This window comes from Myiozetetes cayanensis, unplaced genomic scaffold, assembly GCF_022539395.1.
Source record: "Myiozetetes cayanensis isolate MyiCay16 unplaced genomic scaffold, myiCay2020 scf6-25, whole genome shotgun sequence".
NCBI lineage: Eukaryota > Metazoa > Chordata > Aves > Passeriformes > Tyrannidae > Myiozetetes > Myiozetetes cayanensis.
In genome coordinates, this window is record NW_026087853.1 from 36917334 (window position 1) to 36940283 (window position 22950).

Consider the following 22950-nt stretch of genomic DNA (forward strand, 5'->3'; position numbering starts at 1 on the left):
GCAGAGGGATCTGGGCAGGCTTCATTGATGGTTCAAGGCCAATTGTACAAGGTTCAACAAGGCAAAGTGTCCAGTCCTACCTTTGGGTCACAGCAACCCCAGGCATCGCTACAGGCTGAGGGAAAAGTGGCTGGAAAGCTGCCAGGCGGAAAAGGACCTTGGGGTGCTGGTCAACAGGGGCTGAACATGAGCCAGCAGTGTGCCCAGGTGGCCAAGAAGGCCAATGGCATCCTGACTTGTATCAAGTATAGTGCGGCCAGCAGGACCTGGGCAGTGATCCCCCTGTACTCAGCACTGATGAGGCCACACCTCAAATACTGTGTTCAGTTTTGGTCCCCTCACTACAAGAAGGACACTGAGGTGCTGGAGCGTTTCCAGAGAAGGGCAATAAAGCTGCTGAAGGGTCTGGAGCAAAAGTCTCATAAGGGGCAGCTGAGGAAGCTGGGGTTGTTTAACCTAGAGAAAGGGAGGCTCAGGGGAGACCTTATCACTCTCCACAACTTCCCGGAAGGAGGTTGTAGTGAGATGAGGATCAGTCTCTTCTCCCAAATAATAAGCAACAGGACAAGCTGATACAGGTAGAACTGATAGAATAGAAGGACAAACTACAGATGGGGTAGGAAAGGACCTGCAATCATACATAACAAAATGCCCCTACTAGTATCCTGGCTTTTCTCATGGCTACTTTTCCAAGACCACGAACAGACAAAGTGGACTAAAATGACTTTAACTATCACCAAACTTACAGAAAACTACCTCTCCCCAAATCAGTTGGAACGAGTCCAGAGAAGGGCCACCAAGTTCATCAGAGGGTTGGAGCACCTCTCCTAAAAAGGATGACTGAGAGAACTGAGATTGTTCAGCCTGGAAAAGAGATGGCTTTGGGGTGAACTAATTGCAGCCTTCCAGTACTTGAAGGGAAGGAAAAAGAAAGCATGGAGCAAGATTATTTACAAGAGCAAGTAGTGACAGAACAAGGGGGAATGGGTTCAAATTGAAAGCCAGTAGGTTTGGATTAGTTATTAGGGAAAAATTCTTTACTGTGAGGATGGTGAGGCACTGGAACAGGTTGGCCAGGGAAGTTGTGGATGTCCCATTCCTGGAGGTGTTCAAGGCCAGGCAGGCTGGCTGGAGCTCTGAACAACCTGGTCTAGTTGAAGGTGTCCTTTCCCACAGCAGCAGGGTTGGAACTCAATGATCTTCAAGGTCCCCTTCCAACCTGTGTTGGATTGACCTTGGCTGGTTGCCAGGTGCCCACCAAGCCTCTCTATCACTCCCCTTCCCAACCAAACAGGGGAGAGAGAATAAGATGGAAAACAATTTACAGTCTGAGATAAGGCAGTTTGCTAAAGCAAAAGCGTATAGTTTGTGCATGCACAAGCAAAGAGGAAAATAACAAGGTTTATTCTCTACTTCTCGTTGGCAAGCAATTCCTAGCTACTTCCTGGGAAGCAGGACTTCAGCACACCTAGTGGTTGCTCAGAAGGCAAACATTGTAAATAAAAATTACCCCTCATTCGTCCTCCTTTCCTTAGCTTTTATATCTGAGCTGACTTCATGTGGTATGGAGTATCTCTTTGGTTAGATTGGGTCAGCTGGCCCACTTTAGTCCCCTCCCAGGATCTTGCCCTCAACGCGGGGTGGGGTGGGAATGTTGAGAGACAGTGCTCATGCTGTGCCAGCACTGCTCAGCAGTAGCCAAAACACTGGTGTGTTGTCCACACCTTTCCACCTACCAGTGCAGAGCACAGCACTGTGAAGGTTGCTATGGGGAAATGAACTCCATCTCAACCAGACCCAATACACAACCCAAACCACTCTATGATTCTGCAGTCACAAAATGTGTATTGGATTTGCTGCCACACAATACTGCACCTCAGAAAACTGTCATTTTAAGTCATTTTAAGTCATTTAAGTCATTTTAGACTGAAGACAAATGGTAAAAGTGTTGTTGTTGGGTCAGACCCACACCCTTTTATTAGGTAAAGGCTCAAGAGTGCTTTGCATAAGTAAGCAATTCAGTACAGGGACTTGTGATTGTTAAATTCATTCCTACTTATTGTTATTAGAGTATCCTCCTGAGTGATGACTCCAGTGACACAGATTCACCAAGTGATGAGGACGGAGAGGATGAAGAAGAATTTTCCCTTTCAAGGGAGGAACTTCACAATATGCTGCGATTACACAAATATAAGAAATTGCATCAAATTAAATATAGCAAGGACAAAGAGGTAAAAATCCAGAATTTTTTGCTTAATTGCCTTATTTTAATTGCTCTTACATTTTTATCAAAACTCATAATATTTTGTGGACTGGGAAATACCCTGTTGTTTGGTAGACTGTAACTGTCTAAAGTTAGTTTCAGACAAGGTTTAGGTAATTAATTACATACAGAATGAAAGGCTGTTGATGCCTTAAGCTGCCATCTGTCAGTAATGTCTATAGCTTGTACTGGCACATGTGTGGTATATAGCTTCCACAGTGCTCTGTCCCAGTCACTAGAGCATCTATAAGGGTTTAGGATGCAAGATTTGGATAATATATATGAAAACTGAGATGTGGCAAGTTAAATTCTAATACAGGTAGTAGCTGCTGTTCAATTATATTGACATGATCACTGAGGTGATGAATATTAAGGTGATGTTTACAATCTTGAAAGAGAATGCCTAGTTTTCTACCTTGTTTGCTGTCATGATTCGGGGTTTTATTTTACTCTCTTTTTTGCCTTTTTTTAAGTTTTGGATTTTCTTCTTGCCTTTTCTTTTTTACCTTCTTAGAAGAAAATAGTCTGTCACATTTCTGCATTTTTCTTAATATTAGGCCAAATTCCCTAAACCTGCTATTTTTCATCCTTTGGAATGGTAATGTAGAACATGTATGTAGTTTGAGAATGCAGGCAAAACAAATAATAGATCCGTATTTGGATCTTTTCATGTAGTGTGTTGTCTTGCTGAGCAGCACCCATATGACAAAGAGAGCAGTATGTTTTGAAACTTCACTGTGTGCTCTTACCTCTTGTTTTACTGGGTGGGCTTGGTTCCCTGTGCAGAACTTGGAGGCCATCTCTAGGAGCAGTGGTTTCACTTTGGGCACTGTGTGATATCTGATAACAAATGCAAAATATGGAGAAATGCATGCTTCCTGATCTCTTATTTATGTTCAAGATCTGAACTTGTTCACTGGCTGCCTCTGTTCACTGCTCACTTTCATACCCTTCAGTTGCAGCAGTATCAGTACTACAGCGCAGGGCTGCTGTCCACCCACGACCCTTACTATGAGCAGCAGCGCCATCTGCTAGGGCCCAAGAAAAAGAAGTTTAAAGAAGAGAAAAAAATAAAAGGTAAAGGCACTAACCTGGTAGTTTTAAGTGGTTTTTGAAGGAGTGCTCTGATTTAACTTCTTTTCTACATTATTTCCTTTGAATAAACACAAATATTCAAAACTTGTGGGTTTTGCATGGAAATATCAGGTCTGCCAAAGGAAAAAAAATCTTCAGAAAATACTGTACTTTATCATGGGGCTTCTAGAAACATAGAGTGGAAAAAAAGGGGTGTGACTGGAGAGTTCACGGCTTAAGATTTTCTTTGTGGACCTCTGAATATAGAATGAAGGAGTTATGCAGTAGGTACCTTATAGCTTTATTCATTGCTTCAGAATCCATAACCACTGTTTTGTAGCATTGTCAGTAGTTTTTTGAAAACATGATAGTTCCTTGAAAAATGTAAGGATTTATCCAGTACCTGCTGCAGTTATTCCTGAGTATGTAATTCTAGTGAACAAGAAGCTATAGGGAGTGAAAGTGTTTGCTGGAAATTAGAGGGAACTCAGAATTGATGTCCAATGTGAGTTAAAATAGAATTATATCTGTGACATACCAGCTGGAGTTTCTCAGGTGCACGTTTGCCAGGAAGTGCAGTTTCCTTTCTTATTTGAGCTGCCAACTGTTGTAAATCTGTAAGGAAGCAAAAAGAGAAGGCTGTGAACTGTCAGTGTAAGGTGAACTCTCTCTAGTGCAAGAACTTGAAGTTTGAGCTGTGTTTTAAGGAGGTTATTTTGGGCTTCCTTCCTTTTTATTTGCAAGTTCCTTTAAGTGTGGTGGTTTTTTCCTCCACTAATCTTGCAGCACCCATAATTTTGTATAATCACAGAGAATATTTTTAATACTTGTAATACTTTTAATACCAGTATCAATTGCCTCTGAAAACTGGTATCTGTAATACAAGACAACGTGCCAATCTCTTTCAACTTCTGAGAAGTTTGCTTTGAGACTAACTGTACCAAATGCTAGTGTTGTTACCTTTAAATGTCTTACCTTTAAATGTCTTTAAGTAGAATTTTACCACAAAGCAAGAGAGATTGCAGCAAGTCCTAGACATTTTAATGCTTAAGGCATGTTTTCCTGAGTGGAAGTAATTGCATTTCACCCCTCTATTAAATAGGAAAACCTTTCCATTCTAGAGTAGTAGGAAATATCTAGTAGAATAAATAAATGCTCCCAGAATTGGCACACATGGAGAAGCTTGGCTTTTTTGTTGGTTCCACATATATATTGACTAGGATAGTTTACTCAGGAAAGATACCTGACTGAATGTGTCCCAAAAATAGAAAAAGAAATGTATTTTTATGACCATTGTTGCCATGCAGGCAAGTTGAAAAAAGTAAAGAAAAAGAGGAGACGGGATGAAGAACTCTCTTCAGAGGAGTCACCACGACGCCACCATCACCAGACCAAAGTTTTCGCCAAGTTTTCTCATGATACACCACCACCTGGGTCCAAGAAGAAGCATTTGTCTATTGAGCAGCTTAATGCACGTCGACGGAAGGTGTGGCTTACCATTGTTAAAAAGGAGTTGCCAAAGGTGAGCTTGGCTAATGGCACTACATCAGTGATCCTATCAAGAAAGTGAAACGGAAAATTATTTTAGCGGGGAGTTGACACTTGGAAAAACAGAGTAAAGCAAGACCTGATTTTTCCGGTGGTCATTAGTGACCTAACTGGTATTCTCTAATCCATAAGCAAAGTGTAGTTCAGATTTCTTACTACCAAGGATACCTGAATGGATCATGCAGTGCTTTGCCATGGCTGTTCAATTCTTTTGAATGAACAGTATTGTAAACTTTAGCAGGTACTCATATTAGTCTACAGAATGGCAATGTAGAGCAAACCAATATCTAGGTTTACCATAAAGTTCAGGAAAGGAATATTTCAATCTTATAGCATGTGTGTTTTTCAAAACTTATTTCAGAAACAGTCTAGGAAAAAGTGTTTGTATCATTTGCAGTACAAGCTTCAGGCACGTTTGGCATAGAAAACTGGGTTCACTGTTACTAGTTCTGTGAGATGATCAGAGTGGACCTTAGAACTTGCTTTTTGGAGTTCACAGTTAGCAGACTTTGAATTCTAGGAAGTTTAAAACAAGTGATGACTGAATCATCCTTTATGATCTTAAAGCCAAACAAAGGATATGTGCAGTGTGATAGACCATATTTTTTCAAAAGACTCATTTTGATCATGTGAAGAACGTCGGATCTGTATTAATTCTTAACATCTCTGGGAAACAATGGAAAATGTTGTTTACTTGAGTGGTAGCAGTGGAATAGGAGAACCCTGCTTTGCAATAATAGTAATTAAAGAAACAATCAAGAAAAAGGAGGTGTTTTGCATGCTTTCATTAGGATATGGAATACATTCATGTATGCCTTCAGTAATTTCAATCAAAATGAATACTTGCAGTACCTATACCCAATTATACAACAGTGTGCATGGCTGCTGTTGGCACATGTACCTGCTGAAACCTGGTTAGTGATCTTTTAAAATACTGTGCAACCATTACCCTTTAACTAATTTAAAGATGGTATTCTTTTACAGGCATACAAACAGAAAGCTTCAGCCCGTAACCTTTTCCTAACCAACAGCAAAAAGGTAGGTGGTGTTTTGTTTTATACTGTTACTGGTGCTGGATATAATAAGCAAGCTGTAACCTCTTTATGTTTCTTCTGTTTCTCACAATACTGACTATAGTAGCGGGGGAGTATAGGAGAAAGCACTGTATACAAGTTATTTGTCACTTAGTATAAGGCTTTTTGTTTTTTAGGTGTGTGATTTTGGCATGTTTCATAAGCAAAAGATGAAACAATGTGAGTTTTTTTCATGAGATCTTCTTGGCTTTTGTGAGATTTAGTTTGCACATTATCAAGAAAGGATACATTTTCTATGTAAGGGATGCAGAAAACAGGACCTCTCTGGGTATGTTTAAGAAACTTTGCTGTAGGTAGGTTCTCTTCTATGGTCCCCCTTAGCTAGCACTCACTGAATTTCTTTGTGATCTCTGCCCAAATAAACTGTGAGTATTGTATTTGTAGGTATCATAAATGACATTTATGTGTGATCACAGTGAGTGAGTGATCACAGAATCATTAAGGTTGGAAAAGACCTTTAAGATCATCAAGTCCAACCATGAAATGCAGCATACTTAGAGGTTTAGAAATTCCACTTTTTAAAATTTGTTTTCATTTTGTTTTATCATTTGAAATCTGTATATTAGAATTTTTGATGTGCAAATTTTAGTGGAGGAAAAAAAAACCTGTCACAAACATCAAACCCAGTAATTTTGACTGTTATGACAATGACTTAGAATAAAAAATTACATTGTATTATACTTCTTCATGAAATGGTGGGAAAATTTTAGAATACTCCCTCACTTTTCTGTGTATTAATGTGAATTGTGTTCCACCAATGCTGCTATTGCAGCAACCTTATTAAAAAGTGAGAAAATAACCACAGAAAAGTGTCAAGAAAAAGGTTAGTCAGAGTTACAGGCAGGCCTCGAATTCTGTTCTCCTGAGTTCCTTTCAAGGGCCTACTCACCAGATCAGTCTTTTAAGTCCTATGCTATTCTGAAGCTGTCTTTAGATTTTGTCTTCTCCACCATCTCGGTATTTTTTTGGAAGTTCACGTTCTCTCATGCCATTTCAGAAACATTACTGCTTAGTAAACTATCACAGTTTTTTCTCTTCTGAAGGATCAGACTTGGTAATAATTGATTTTGATGATGTTTATTGCTGGCTTCCTCTAAAATCTACCCATTTTATCACTATTCCCAAAATCTTACTTCTCTCTAGCTTGCTCATCAGTGCATGAGGGAGGTACGTCGAGCCGCTATCCAAGCCCAGAAAAACTGTAAGGAAACTCTACCCAGAGCACGTCGTCTTACCAAGGAGATGCTTCTCTACTGGAAAAAGTATGAAAAGGTAGAAAAAGAACATCGCAAACGAGCTGAGAAGGAGGCTCTGGAGCAACGCAAGCTGGATGAGGAGATGAGAGAGGTACAGCAAAATCACAGATTGTTGATAATTAATCTACTGAGGAGACACAGAACAGATAATTTGAGTTTCTAAATCCAGGCTGTGAAATTCAGTTATTTGTTCAGTTTCAGCACTATTCCACATATTTTTTCTGCTATCTTATTTTTCTTTGCATAATTCTTCTAATGTTAGTGAGAGGTGATTAAAAAAACCCTTCTACTTAAATTCTTTACAAGTGAGTGAAATGGAGGAAGGAATTAGAGAAGCAGTGTGTGTCTCTCAGACATAGCTCAGTGTTAGTAAGGGCCAATCTTTGGTCATGGTTTGTATATCATTCTGGGTCCAGAAGGCAAGACACTTTTTCATTTACATTGAATTTTTTTTTTCCTCCCTTTTTCCCCTTCCTGTTAGCTGAAACTGTAGTTTATGTAGGGGGGAAGAGAATTTTTCTGTGATTCCTTTTTTGTCAGCCAAGTGACAGCTTTGTGAACTTCCTTACAGAGTACTAGAGGTTAAATATAAGAAAAAGTTTCCTTGTAAAAGCTCTCTATTTGTTACCTTATATATGTGGTGATGAGGTAAGGTTGAATCTTTAGAAGACCTTATGTTTAGTTTTATGCTTAAATTAGGCTTTTATTTATTGTGTTCCTCTCATTCTTGAAATTCATAAGCATTTTGTGACAGTTTCTGCTGACTTAGATTAATAGACAACTGTAGCATTTTTTAACCAGAGCCTAAGGGTGAACAGTTTCTGCAGTGTCTTGCTGAATAATGATATTATTCAGCAATACTATACAATACAATAGTATTCAGTAATACTCAACTGTACTACCTATTGATGTATTTCACATGTTCTAACATAATTCTCTTTACTAATAAGTAACTGAATATTGAGTCAAGTTGTCATGAGAGTGTTTTTTACCATTAAATTCTTTTACTGTGGATCACTAAAATCTTGTTAATTTCTGTTGATATTTTAATTTTTTAGTGTAAACAAAGCTTTAAACATTTCTTTTATTAGATTATGGTGTTCTTTGCCATGATAACTAAATTTAAAAGAACTTTTCATTTACAACGATTTTATATTTTAATATAGATGTTTGTGAAGGTGGTCAGTGTTCTTATGTGCAACTAGTACCATTTTGATAGTACTTGTATACCATAATCTAGATAGATTAGTTGTTGATATTTTAGTAGATGAAATTTTTTTCTTTAATTATATTTTAAATATTGAACTCTTGTCCTTTTTTTTTCCCTTCATCTGTTTTTTGTTCTCTTAGGCGAAGAGGCAGCAGCGAAAACTTAACTTCCTGATCACACAAACTGAATTATATGCCCATTTTATGAGTCGTAAACGAGATATGGGACACGATGGAATACAGGAGGAAATCCTACGCAAACTGGAAGACAGCTCTACCCAAAGGCAGATTGATATTGGTGGAGGAGTAGTGGTCAACATCACCCAAGAAGATTATGGTAAGCGATTTGTCTACAGTCCCTTCTTTGCACTCCTTTGAAATTTACTGTACCCTGCATATTACTGTGCACACTTAACAATTTCAAGCACAAATCCTTCTGTGCAAGAAGCACTGTTGTAATTACTGGTATTTATCCGTGTGTTTATTTGTGTGGTTACTGCTGCCAAGCTCTGACATGGGTATGCTGTTTTCAGATAGTAACTATTACAAGGCCCAAGCTCTGAAGAATGCTGAGGATGCTTACCAGATTCATCAGGCCCGGGTATGTATTTTTGGGATCCGTGAAGTAGAAGAGAAAGGAAACTAATTGGTAGGGGCCAGAGAACCAGGATCTTTCATAGCAGCCGAGTCAAGTAGGTTTGTTTAGTCCTGGGTGCCAGATTTGAATTTCCAATTTAAAATTTCCATTACCAATCTCTGTGCTAAGCAAGTAGAAAGCCAGAATATAAAGATTTAGGTGCAGGAACAGTCTCATTTTCTCTTAGTTTCTGGCAGGCATCCTATGTCTTAATGGGAATTGTAAGGCATTTTAGTATGCAGTTTCTTGGTAAGTTAAAATGTTCATTATCTTATGCATACTTTCCTGTTCCTGTTTAGACCAGATCATTTGATGAAGATGCAAAGGAGAGCCGGGCAGCCGCTTTACGGGCTGCGAACAAGTCTGGTACTGGCTTTGGAGAGAGCTACAGTTTAGCAAACCCTTCTATCCGAGCAGGAGAAGATATTCCACAGCCTACAATTTTCAATGGAAAACTGAAAGGTTACCAACTGAAAGGCATGAATTGGCTGGCAAACCTCTATGAGCAGGTATCTCAGTACATCTTGCGAATTTTTATAACTTCTAGGATTATTTAAGTCATTAGAGTAAACCTGAAGTAAACCAGTACAAAAGAATGTACTAGTTTTAAAAATTTAATGTCTTTAGAAGAAAGGAAAATATTATGTAGGCTACATAACAGTATTCTTGATTATTTAGGAAATAACTTTGAATGGGACATTGAGTTCAGTATTCTTTTTGTGGTTTTTACAACTGTTTATCACTTAGAGCATACACTGAGGAGTCTTTTGGTGCTCGAAGTTGCATGCTGCTTCAGGCTTGGGTCAGCTGGTAAACTGCAGGCAATCTTGTCCTTATGAGTGTATCTAGTTCACAGTGTGATCACAAAGTGCAGAGAGGCTGAGGGAAAAGATCAGACTGAGAGAAGAATGAAAATGCCTTTGAGATCAATTATCTCTCAGCAGCAGATGTAAGAGATGTTAAAGTGTATCGGAGTTGTTACAGTGGAATTGTTCCCACTAAATTCAGTGGCATCCGTTCTGCTAGTCCTTTATGGATTAAAAAGTAGTAAAGTGAAGGTGTTCGTTTATGGATCTTTTGCAGGGCATCAATGGCATCCTGGCAGATGAAATGGGTCTGGGTAAAACAGTACAAAGTATTGCTCTCCTTGCCCATCTGGCTGAGGTAGGTGGATTATAGCTTATTCCTGGGCAGTATGCTCGATAGAAGATGCATACTTTTCACATGTTGGAAATGAATTCTAGATTATAAAGCATCAGTGTTTTAAAAGTAATTTTACACTTTGTTTTCAAGTGGAGCCTTTGAAATAGTTGTGTGTGTCTGTATGTCTATATAAATAGAATTTTCATTTATTCACAGAGTGATATCTTTTCACTTGCACTGAATGTGAAAGCCTTGTGAGAGAACAAGTCATGCACTTGGTGGTTCACTGAGTTTTACAGATCAGAGAGCCCAAATTCTGAGCTTCATGGCAATCAGCATGGATTTCCATATTTCAATGGGGTTATTTAGGAAGCATAGTGATTCTTCAGTTTCAGGGCAGACAAGCAAAACAGAAAAAGCAACAGGAGCTTAACTGCTTCTTGCAGAAATAGATATATTTATTAAAAGAAAAAAAGTCTTGTTTGCAGTCACTTGCCTTAAATAGGGAGTATCAGTTAAGTGATATGATACTAAAAGCAGAATTAGCTGCACTAGTGACCAAATGACAATTGCATGCGTTTCTTTATGTTCCTTTTGGTACCAGTTCAGTGGTACTATTGGCCAAAATACTGTAAGAGTGCGTAGAGCTGAAGGTTCTTGAGCTCATCTCAAGGAATAAGAGATAAGCTTGTCTCCCTGTTGCACTGCAGTTTGAGATTTTTTGGAAGGTTACCCCGGCTTTGTTTTTTCTCTGCCTTACGTGGGCCAGCTTGTAACTGCTAATATACTAATGGATCAACTCAGTTATTCACCAGAGGGTATTGTAATGAGTGATGTGGTGGAGCAAAGCTTTCCAATGCCCCCTGAAGTTTTCCTCATCAAAATGACAGGGGCTGCTAGTAATGTGAAGGTGGCAGCTCTTAGAAACAAAGGAGTTTGTTCTGGGAACAACTTTGCTGTTATGAAATAAGTCTTGGTCAAACATTAGATCTGCTCTATTTGATTTTGTATCACCCTGCTGTGCTGGGACAGTTTTGCTATGTTGCACATAGTTTCCTCTCATGTAGCCACTATCATTTAGTAATTGTAAAGCTGTAGCAAGCCATCTCTATATCCCCTCCCCTCAATTAATTTTTTATGTGTGCCTTCCAGAGAGAGAACATCTGGGGACCGTTTTTAATAATTTCACCCGCCTCTACTCTGAACAACTGGCACCAGGAGTTTGCCAGATTTGTACCTAAATTTAAGGTAATAAGGATGTGTTTTCTCAAGAGCAAACCGGTTTGTTTTTCTGAGGTCTTTGTCACATCTGGGTGTTTAATCACCTTGGAATTTGAAACTGTGTAACGAGCCCGATACTGCTATTTTTTTCCATGATCCTGTTTTTTTCTGGAGTGTTCAATTATCTAAGGCTTAAAAATGTTCTTACTTTAATCATATGATTTTCACTTTGCATCACCTTAAAGACAGCTTCTCGGTGAGGAATTGAAGCAGATCAGCAAGGGGATGTATGGTTATAATGTGTGGGCCAGTCAGCAGAAACAGGAATAATATTTCAGTATTATATACTATCTTTAGGGTTAGAGCTGTGTTTTCAGACATTCATATGAATTTGAGTCAGATAAAGATTGTATGTGAACAAACTCTAAACAGGTAAGAGGGAGACAAAATACAGAAGAATAGGAGAACCATGGACATAAGCCAGTAGTCAAGAAAAAGGAAAGAGGTGAGGCACAAAGAGATAAGAACAGAAAGACTAGAGGAAAGCAAAAGGAGTTTTTCAGGTGTATTTTAAACATGAAAATGTAGTAAGTTAGAAAGCAAGGAAACATCAGTTACTAGAAAACAACCTGCTTACCAGTTCTCTAGTGGAAGACACTGGAGTGTTGAAAAGGAAGATTTGAATAGGAATGTTTACTGCTAAAACAGTGCTGAAATTTTAGAATTAAAGTTAGACAAAAGTGTCAGAAGCTTGCAGTTACATCTGCAAAGATGTTAAAGTATTTGAGGTGTTAACATAGTAACATTTGATATGAAGAGGTCTTGATCAGTTTTTTTTTAAACATCTGATTTTCTTTTTTATAGAAAACAGTAAAGTATGCCAGTTACAAGTAACTAGTATACCAGTAACATAGGGCTCATTGTTTGATTGTCTTGACTACTTAATAATAAAATGCGGGGAAAAAACTTGGAAGTATTGCTATAAGTGATACTTGATTTCTTGATCTGGGGTAGGGCAATATTAAAGGGCATACCTTTTACCAAACAGCTTGTTTTGGAGATCCCTGATGGGGCTGTATGTTGGTTGTGGTGGTTTATAGTTTGAAGTATCTATATGAGGAGAAATTGTGCTAGAACATGGTTCAATACTGGATTATTTGAGTGAGTTGTATTTTGGGATAAATTGGCATTACTGAGCCTTCAGATCAACTGATAAAGAAATACAAATACTTATGTTACTGAGGAGGTACTCAAAAGAAAAAAAATAATCTAAAAAGAATCCATGTATTTCCATAACCCAAAATAATAGAGGCCCTTGATTAGAAAACTTTAAAGCAGTTGGCCATTCTGTCTATTTTCTCTCATTTCCTTTGATCAGTTCATTGTATAAAGTAGGTGAGCAATTGTTTATGCTTTTTCCTTCCCATGAATAAAATACAGAAAATACTTAAAAAATGCTATCAGGATGCTTGGGAGAAGATAATTTTTTCTTTTTTTTTTTTGTTTTAAAACCCAACCTTTTTCTATCATTGTATAGCTCTTTGGGTTTCTTGCATAACAATGTTTGCCTCATCCATGGAACAGAACATGTTTTAAAAAGAAGTTTTCTAAACTTATTGTCACATGTTTACAACTTTAATCACTCTTTTTCAACCACTTTTTTTCCTGCTTGTAATCATACAGAAGTGTGAAGTCAATTCTGCTTGTGGTAAATTACAGTGAATTTATTACTTCAGGTCCATGGCAGAATATGTAAACTAAAAGACAAATAACTTTTTGATCAGATTTTTTTACAAGCATTCATATTTCAGAACAATATGAAGAATATTCAATTAAAAGCACTTTGGAACTTGTCAGTTGAAGTTACAAGACTTTTCACCACCTCAGAAACCAGCATTTCTCCCTTTCAATCTTAGCTGACTGTAGTCCTTCCATCAGACAGGAGATGGCAGTACAATGTTATTAACCAGTGACAGGAGTCAGTGCTCTGCAAAGATCTGTTCTGAGTAATAGGACCCAGGGAATTTTGAGCTATAAATGGTTTAACAGCTTTCTCTGGCAGTAGTGCTTTCTTTTAAAATTCTTCCATCAAATATATCCAGGCCAGATGTTTTAACTTTATCTCAGGTTTTGGGGATCAGTTGTCAAATAGAAAACCAACAGGACAATGGGAGATGTTAAACAGGACAAGTCCTCTAGTCCTCGAGATTCAACTTTAGCAGTTGAGAGTAAACCTCTTTCTGCCCTAAGCAAAGTATCATCTTTAATTTTTATAAAAACCTGGCTAGAAGGTATAACATCATGATGGCATTTTCAGATTCTCAGCATAGCTTCATCAGGTCGCAAATTGCTTGATACCTTTGCCTGGAATGCTTTGTTTCAAAGTATTTTTAAATGCTTTCTGATTTATCTCTGCATTTAGAAAAATAATTTTTTTTTTTTTTTTTTTTTTTGTTATGCAGAAAGAGGTTTTCTGTCGCTTTGTAGAAAGCAGAGTATAAAATTCTAAAGCAGGTGTCTTTATTTGAAAATAATGTCCTTCTACTCCTTTACTGTTCCAGGTGCTACCGTATTGGGGAAATCCCCATGATAGGAAGGTGATCAGGAAGTTCTGGAGTCAGGTAATACCAACATGACTGTGTGCTTTCAATATCTTTCTTTGTGCAGAGTACACCAGAAACTGTTATTACACGTCACCAAGCTAAATGATGTGTGGATACAGACTTCAATTTCCTCATTCCTCAAGTAGCAGTTTCATTAAGATAATGAGGTAGAAGTTTTCTCCTGTGCAGAAGAGCAATTCAATGCAGTGTGGAGTTCAGCTGAAGAAACTAGAGCTCTGTAAATAAAGCAGGAAGTTTCAGTGTCAAGGACTGTTTATTCTGTTTAAGTAACCTAACTCAGGATGCCCTAATCCAGAATCCCTGCAGGCCTGTCAGATTGTCCCTGATTTAACAACAGCATTTTGTAGGGTTCAGTGCCTGGGTCTTGTCTCACATATTAAAAAGCATCTGAAATTGTTCAGGGACTAATGAGCTGAAGTCCAGGTACAGCAGTTGAATAACTGTGCTGTAATTAATTTTAAAAAGTCAGCTGGGGAAAATTCAGTAATAATGAGAAAAGATTGTAAAACAGAAGTCTGAAATTACAGTGAACTCTGGACAATGTATTTACACTATGTGGATATTTGTTTCTCCTTTTGTGGTTATAGAAGACGCTGTATACTCAGGATGCTCCTTTCCACGTGGTAATTACCAGTTATCAGCTGGTAGTACAGGATGTGAAGTATTTCCAGCGAGTGAAGTGGCAGTATATGGTGCTGGATGAAGCGCAAGCACTCAAAAGTAGCTCCAGGTAACAAACTAACTGGAAACAAAATCTTCTCTCTGTATCAACCTGGTGTAGGAATATCAAGAGAATGCAAATTATCATAGAAGTTAAAACTGACATACATAAGACCATGTAAGCATCTACCCTAGTTGAGTATCTGTATAACTCTGACACTGGATTGATCCAGTAGGGTTTCAGTATTTAGATTTTCCTTTTCCAAATATGTAAAGTGTAATTGAAAAGTAATTGTGAAGCAGAAACTTGTATGGAGTACAGGACAGTTAAACAAAACAGTGTGAAATACTGTGTGCTTTCTTTCCTGACTACTCACAGAATTCTTCCTGCTGAATGGTCTTTAGTCTTTGGCATATATTGCTTATATTTTCTCCATTAAATGCATTTTGATTCCTTATTCAGTGGCACTTCCAGACATGAATGAAGGTCAGAACCCTGTGAATACTGTTGGCTGCAATAAAGCCCAATCTGTGTCATAAGACTCTATGCCAGAAAGTTTTCTGTTTGTTTTCAAGTAATGGATTTGTCCCTCTTTACTTCTGTAATTGCTTTCCCATAACCTTTGTCCAAGTTGCCACTGTACAGAGTAAGTTCAAGACTGCTTTAGGTGCAGGCTCTTTCTGACCAAAGTCTGTCTCTTCAGCATTCTTTGGAAACCACCCCTCTAAGAGGACTGTAATGTATAGCTCAGCACTCCTGCCACAGTAGCCCGTACACAGGAATTCCTGTTGTAACATCTGAAAAACGCATGACATTCTGATTCAAAATAACGGTTTCTTTTGGGAAGTTAATTGTTCTGATTATGACATTTTATTAGTATCCAAGCATTTGTTTTAAAAATTAGTAAAAAGATATTTAGAAAAATAAAATAAACTATGCATTTTTTTCACATTTACGAAAGGCTGCTTCTTCCTGTAGCTGTCTTTTGAAAGGCTGGGGAACAGCTGTAGTAGTTTTATCTAGTGACCTCCAAAAATCATTTGGGAAACTCACTGTAATCGATTGGTCTTAAAAGACATAACTTTCATATCCTTCTACAGCAGTTTTAATAGTTTTTCTTATTTATCAGTGTTCGTTGGAAAATCCTACTGCAGTTCCAGTGTCGAAACAGATTGTTACTGACTGGGACCCCAATCCAGAACACAATGGCTGAGGTATGTGGGAGCTCACAAGAGTGCACTTCTCTTTATAACAAGAATACATACTAAATATATGTCAACTGTTGAGAAACCTGTTGTATTTGTGTGATCATGGGATTATGCTTGTAGCAAACCACTGGCAAACAAACATGGGATCGTCTCTACGAGGAAAAAATTTTGAAACGTGCCACACATTCAAATAAAAATAAAACTAAAGATATTTGAAGTAATACTTAGGTTACAGGATAAAATCTAACTCTAGTGACTTTTCGTTCTGTTGACTGAAGTAATTGTGCTGTGTTTCTCACTGCTTTCTGATGGGGTTTTGTTAAATGGATATATATGGCATTTTTCAGGGGAGGGGGAAAGAGAATGCAGCCATTTTGCATGATCTAGTAAAGTGATTTTGCTCATTAAGAGCTGCAAGGGTTTGGGATCTCCAATTACCTTGTCCACAGTAGGATGATTTGCTGACCAAGTATTTTCTCCTCTTCTTCAGCTGTGGGCCCTGCTGCATTTTATCATGCCAACACTATTTGATTCCCATGAAGAGTTCAATGAGTGGTTTTCTAAGGACATAGAGAGCCATGCAGAGAACAGATCTGCCATTGATGAGAGTGAGTGCAGTGTTGTAATTTTGATATTAAAAATCTGTTGCCTTTTCCAATTAATAATGAATAAACTTTCTCATTTTTTATATGAGAAATGACATCTAAAGTAGTGGGTGCATAATGGGATTGGAATATTATTGGATTGTTGTCCATAGTTTATGTCAAAGTTTGTGTTTCTGATTGTAAGAAAAATCAACAGAGAAATACTCAACTCTGTGCTTTAAGAACTCATCTAGGGGAAGTGACTGAGCAGTAAGGGACTCAATTTGTGGTAAAACACCATTTAATTTTCTTCCATAGTAAAGTAAACATACCTTCTTTCCCCTTCCTTGTATTTCAGATCAACTATCCCGCTTGCACATGATCCTGAAGCCTTTCATGTTGAGGAGAATCAAGAAGGATGTGGAAAATGAATTGTCAGATAAGGTGAGAAAAAGTATTTATCTGGAATGAGTATCACAAGTGTAGTTCCATAACTCTGTTCTGTAATCTGGTCTTTGCAAACTCATTTGTCAGTCTGCATACCTGAAATTTGATTGTAGACTTTTCACAGACCTTCAGTTTCTGGCATCACATCTCAGCATTGTCATTAGATGTGAATGTAACTGAAGAGCCCCTAATGAATAAACTTTTCTTCTAGGGAAGACATTTTGTTAACAATTACAAACCGAAGACCTTTAAGCCTCATTCAGGTGACAGAAATATCACTAATGGCACTGAAGGAGGTTGATACAGCAATGATTGGATGATAAATGTTTCCAGTTGCCTTTGTGAAGGATTTGGCATGGGTTTAGGATTTTTTTTGCTTGTCTGCATAGAGTGAGAAATACATTATGGCAACATCATACTCTTTCTCTCTTGTTAGTCTTTTATTTCACGTGCATGTTAGCAATACTTGGATGATCTCGTGGTTAACAGTCCCCTGATTTTGGGACCATTGGCTAAGGGACATCTACTTTCTTCTGATGTGCTTATTAATTTCAGTGGACTTCCACAGACACTGTTGTTAAGCTTCTGAACATTCCTTATCACAGGCTCTCAGTGGGTAGCATTTTAACCCTAGGATAGTAGAATTGAAGTCAGATTTTGAACCGATCAGCTGCAGGTGCAGTGTTTTCACAGCTTCTTAAGAATCTATCAGTTCACTTAGTTGTGTTCACATACTTTTAAAGGTCTGTCTCCTGCGTTATTACCCAAGCCTTCCAAAACACACTTACTGTTTAAGTCCTTCCCGGGTTGGATCCTGAAATATAGATCTGAATGCAACTGCCCATGAAAGTATTTTTTTGAGAAAGTTATGTTTTCTTCAAGATGTGTTTCTCTCAGCTTCATGTGTACCGATGTACCGATCTGTCTTCATTACAGACAGAAAGGACTAAATGTTCATTATCGTTTTGCAGATTGAAATTCTCATGTACTGCCAGCAGACAAGTCGACAGAAGCTCTTGTACCAAGCTCTGAAAAACAAAATCTCTATTGATGACCTCCTGCAGTCATCAATGGGCACTACTCAGCAAGCACAGACCACCACTAGTAGTCTCATGAATCTAGTCATGCAGTTCAGGAAGGTAAGACTATTTTAATTAATAACTTACGAAAAGTATAATCATTCATTGGGGTAGAACTAAAATACGGCTTCTAGAAAACACCATATAAAAAGAAATTCTGGGATTGGCAATCAAATCTGCATGCAGTTCAGTTGTCTTTCGGGTGTAGTGTAGCATGATGTTGGGAGTAGAAGAGCTTAAGCCAAATGGTGCATGCAGCTGCTTCCTGCTTTGGTTACAAATTGGTGGTTGAAGGAAGCTGTTCACTTGGGAAGAAGAGGCAATACTGTTAAATGAATAGGGAAGATACGATGTCCTATTCAAATTTGAGCAAATATACTAAAATAGTCATGCAATATTAATCAGTACTGAAGTTTTAGTGGTCAATTGTCAACGTCCACCAATCAACAGTCAAAGTTGATTTGGCATGTAAATGCTGCATTGGACTAAATAATTGCTCCCAGCATTTGACATGCTCTCTTTTTTACAGGTGTGCAATCACCCAGAGCTGTTTGAACGACAAGAAACTTGGTCTCCATTTCACATCTTCCTAAAGCCATACCAGATTTCCAAGTTCATTTACCGTCATGGACAGATCAGGGTCTTTAACCACTCACGGGACAGGCAAGCCTATTCCACTTACTCTCCAGTTTAGCATATTTAGTATTATTACTTAGACTTATTTTAGCTTTGTAAGTGCTAATTAACTATGCTACCTGATGTATTTAAATACATTGGCTGAGCAGTGCATTCCTAGTTTTCTTTTGGTCATTCAGCTGTTAAACATCTGATATTGATGCTCTATTTTGGTGGAATCCTAATCATAGAATATCCCTTTGACTGAAAAAGAAAACCAGGAAAAAAGAATTTAGAGTTGTTGCTAATTATGTGTAATAGAATTAAACTTTAAAAGAATTCTTAAAACCTAAAAAACCTGCTTGGTTTCTCTTCTGTGAGTATTCATGTGCAAGGAAGCTATCAGTATCTGCCTGTTATGACACGCTATATATATCATGGGCATCTGCTAGTGCCATGACAGCTTTTAATGATTGCCTTGGATGAATAGAATCTGCCTAAGTGCAGTTTGCTATTCTTTCCAATTGTGGCAATTCTTGATTAATTTTGTTTGCATTCAGTTATGAGAAATACTCAGGCAAGAGATGAGAAATACACATATGAAGACTAGCTCTTCTAAAGCGTATAATGCAGTTCCAGAACAATGGTGTGTCTCAGTATCAAATAAGCAGCAGTGCATGTAGACTGATGATGCTTTTCTTCTATGGCCATGCAATTCCAGATATTCAGAGTGCTAAAATACCTATAGTGAAGAAGTGAATGGTTACTCTGTATCTTCTGCTGATTGTGTGATGGAACATCTTCTGTGTTAACAACTTCTCAGTGATTTTGTTTGGTTTTGTTTCTTTCATTTTCAGGTGGTTACGGGTTTTACTTTCGCCATTTGCACCAGACCACATACAGCAGTCTCTCTTCCATAGGAAGGGTAGGTTTACCATCCTGGGAAGCAAGTTGGGTTGCACACTGGCATGTGATGTTGTAATATGTCTTACTCAGGGAGAGGGACCAAGAGGCAAGATTAGTTAATCTTCTGAGATAATCTAATCAGAACTCGTTATAATTTTGTTAGGTTTTGTGCTTGTACATATAGTTCCTCACTGAGGAAGGGATGGAAAGCAGCTGAAAAAATAATCTGTGGACAACTTGTCGTTTAGTTACTGCTTAATCCTACTGTAGTATCTTGTTCAGTTCAGTCTGTCTTGTTTTAACTTTCTTCAAGAGATTAGTGCTGCCTTTTTGATCTAATGTGAATTTTTCACAGATTGAATTTTGGAAAATCTTGGATTCATTTCAGTACATTCTGTGTTGTACCTTAAACTGCCAGCTTCTCTTTCAACTAAAAAGTACATGAGATGCAAGTGACCCAGGATCTATTAAAGACCAAAAATCCCACATAAGCTGCTTATATTGACAGATACAATTTATTATTATGGATAATTGAATATTTTTGCTAAAAGAGCCAGTTAGATCACTCAGCTGCTGAGATGTGAAAAACTTCAGGAGTAAAAAGAGTAAAAACCAAGGGAGATATCATCTCCATTGCTATGCTGAAATCTGTTAGCATGGACCTATTCAGCTGTGCAAACCCCTTTACAAGTAGGAAGAACCAAATACAGTTACAGGAGTCTGTACTTGTCTGTAACTTTCTAGCTTCTGTATTTCTTGCTGGTTATTCGGGTTTCTATTTGTTTTGGTATTCATAATAGGCTTTTTCTTGGAGACCCTTTTTGGCATACCATGGAAGGAAAATAATCTTGAGAATATAATTTTTGTATAGACATTAAAAAAATAAAAATATGTGAATGGTATTTGGGCTATGCAGCGCATGTGAGTGGGGCTGAAAAGCTTTCCTCTACCAATTCCTGCATCTCCTTCCGATGCATTTGACTGGCTGGATGAAAGGAAGCATGTGAGGCAGACATCCTGAGGTAGACATGTTCTGGTCAGCTGTTGGGCAGATACATGTTCAGATTTGCAAACATGCATGCTGCCTGTTGATTCTTAGTAAGTGAAACATATGTCCTTACTGGCTGCAGTTGGGTCTCGAACACATTTCTCTTTTTTGGTAAATGCCCTTCTCTTCCCCAAACTGGAAAATGAACTGGAACGTGGAGTCAGGTGAATTGAATTTTCAATATTTCTAAAAGATGGAGATTAAATTAGGATCACCTGTTTATGCACCTAGATTTGTCCTGTGTCAGAGAATGTGCATCTTGAATTGATGAAGTAAGTTTATTGTTTTCAGCTATGAGTGTCTGTGAAAAGTGTTTGCCTAACTTCAGTATTTCTGTGACGTAGGCATCAATGAAGAAAGCTGTTTTTCTTTCCTCCGGTTTATTGATGTCTCTCCAGCAGAAATGGCAAATCTTATGAATCAGGGACATTTAGCCAGGTGAGGACAACTTACCCCCCCATCTTTTTTTTTCCCCTCTTTTTGTTATTACAAATAATACAAGTGATGTCAGAGGCATCTCTCTGTAAACCTGCGTTTTCTATGTCTCCTAATATTATCATTTGTCTATCATTATCTAATACTAGAGCAACTTTTAGAGTGTTCCTCCGGGTATAGGGCATCATTATGCAATTTTTATGCCTGTGTCAAAAGAAAACCTATGTTAACAAAGATCTGACATTGTGAATACACAAGATGGTCAAAGGGCAATGGGAGAGTTTGCTTAGGATCACACTGTAGGTTGCTGGCATTATCAAGTGCAAAATCCAGACTTCCGAAGACCAGTTTATTGCAGTGCTTACCAGTTGCACTTGGGTGTACATTTTAAACACAAGTGGAATAAACTTGTGTTGTTATAGTTGTTCTTCAACCCTGAGCCATATTGTTTATTTCCACATCTTGTTTTTATTATGGAATGGAATTCCGAGTGTAGGCCTAAACTATGGATTTATAGTGTCATTAACTGTTTTATCTTGGAATGGGAGGTGATCTGTTTAAGTTATAGTGTACTCTGTAATGGACTATGAGTGTAGTTAGGTAATGACTGTAAGAAATTTGAGATTAAAAGCTAATCTTTATTAATAAATAGAGATGTTTTACTTAGGGCTTTGTAAGTGTAATATTCTTTTATTGTTCTGGTTGTTTTGGATTACTGTTTCTTGACTGTATTCCAATAACATAATACAGATTTCTCTTGATGTATCTGAATGGTCCTTATGATAAATTCTGCATTCATTACACAAGGTGGTTGTGAATAATTTGTATGTGAAGCAATTTACAGAGAAATCATAGTGCAATTTTAAATAGTAGTGGCTAACTCAGGCTTGACCCTTTCAAATGAAGTGCTTCAAAGTGTATCCTGATTTAATCCCTTATTCAGTTAAGCCACCTTAGAAGTTGTTAAGAGTAATATAATTGGAAGATGTCCAGCAAAAATTACCCATTTCTATCAAATAGAGTTATGTTGTAAATATTCTCAAGCCTTTCTTTTACAAAGCAGTGAGTAAATGCATCTACTGTGTTTTGTTTCAGATGGTTAGCTCTTTTCCTGTCTCTGAAAGCATCCTACAGGCTCCATCACATGCGCTCCTGGATGGACACAGAAGAGGAGAAAGAGCAGGGGTCGTGTTTTCTGAGAAACAGGGATTTCTTACTTGATGTAAATTTCCCACTGTCTTTCCCTAACTTGCACAGCTGCACTTTGCTGCAGGTAAGCAGAATTTCTGTGGTGTAGAGACAGTAGCAAATCCTCATGAGTGAGAAATGTTGAAAACCTCTCTATCCTTATAAAATAGGGAAAAAAACTTGGAAATGGGATGATTTTTTTGTTTGCTTTATTAGATACAGTTAATAGATTTCAGAGTGCTGAACAGAAAAAGAGTTTAACTACTGTCTCCCTCCTATGTGGTGAAACGTTTCAGAACTTGCTCTAATAAATAAATCAGTTGAATTAGAAGACTTTAAAATATTACTGGAGCAACAAAACTAAACTATTGATTTGTCAGGGATGGATTCTACATGTAAGCTTAAAGTTTTGTAATGTTTTCTACATGTAGGGTGCTCATTTTCTGACTGAAACTACTCTTGTCAAACTCAGTACATGATTGCAGCAACTGGGAAAAGTAGAGAAGACTGGCAGTGTTTTAGGGTTGGTGGACAGGCATTATAGTGGTGTTTTTCTACTTTGAGATTTGCTTCTGCTGCTGTCTGGTAGACTCCAGATGTATTCAACTTACTGTGTAATGCAAGATCGTTTTTGCTAATCTCTTGCCTGGGATATGTGTGAAGATTTTGTCTTTTTATGACTAAATTGCAGTTGATTTCCTGAGTTAGGT

The 22950-nt window shown here is 37.8% G+C and overlaps 1 protein-coding gene across 2 annotated transcripts in view; it reads left to right on the plus strand.

The window, feature by feature from the left end:
- INO80 (INO80 complex ATPase subunit) overlaps window positions 1-22950 on the plus strand; it is a 65759-nt gene that overhangs the window by 10741 nt on the left and 32068 nt on the right. For both annotated transcript variants that reach the window (XM_050335534.1, XM_050335535.1), the window contains exons 5-24: window positions 2070-2231; window positions 3220-3340; window positions 4645-4859; window positions 5870-5923; window positions 7123-7326; window positions 8586-8781; window positions 8978-9045; window positions 9381-9590; window positions 10165-10245; window positions 11377-11472; window positions 14007-14066; window positions 14657-14799; window positions 15860-15944; window positions 16429-16546; window positions 16881-16966; window positions 17941-18108; window positions 18578-18711; window positions 19521-19588; window positions 20962-21055; window positions 22148-22325. In XM_050335534.1, coding sequence (XP_050191491.1) covers window positions 2070-2231; window positions 3220-3340; window positions 4645-4859; window positions 5870-5923; window positions 7123-7326; window positions 8586-8781; window positions 8978-9045; window positions 9381-9590; window positions 10165-10245; window positions 11377-11472; window positions 14007-14066; window positions 14657-14799; window positions 15860-15944; window positions 16429-16546; window positions 16881-16966; window positions 17941-18108; window positions 18578-18711; window positions 19521-19588; window positions 20962-21055; window positions 22148-22325 — 2541 coding nt within the window. The remainder of the gene's footprint in view (window positions 1-2069; window positions 2232-3219; window positions 3341-4644; window positions 4860-5869; window positions 5924-7122; window positions 7327-8585; window positions 8782-8977; window positions 9046-9380; window positions 9591-10164; window positions 10246-11376; window positions 11473-14006; window positions 14067-14656; window positions 14800-15859; window positions 15945-16428; window positions 16547-16880; window positions 16967-17940; window positions 18109-18577; window positions 18712-19520; window positions 19589-20961; window positions 21056-22147; window positions 22326-22950) is intronic.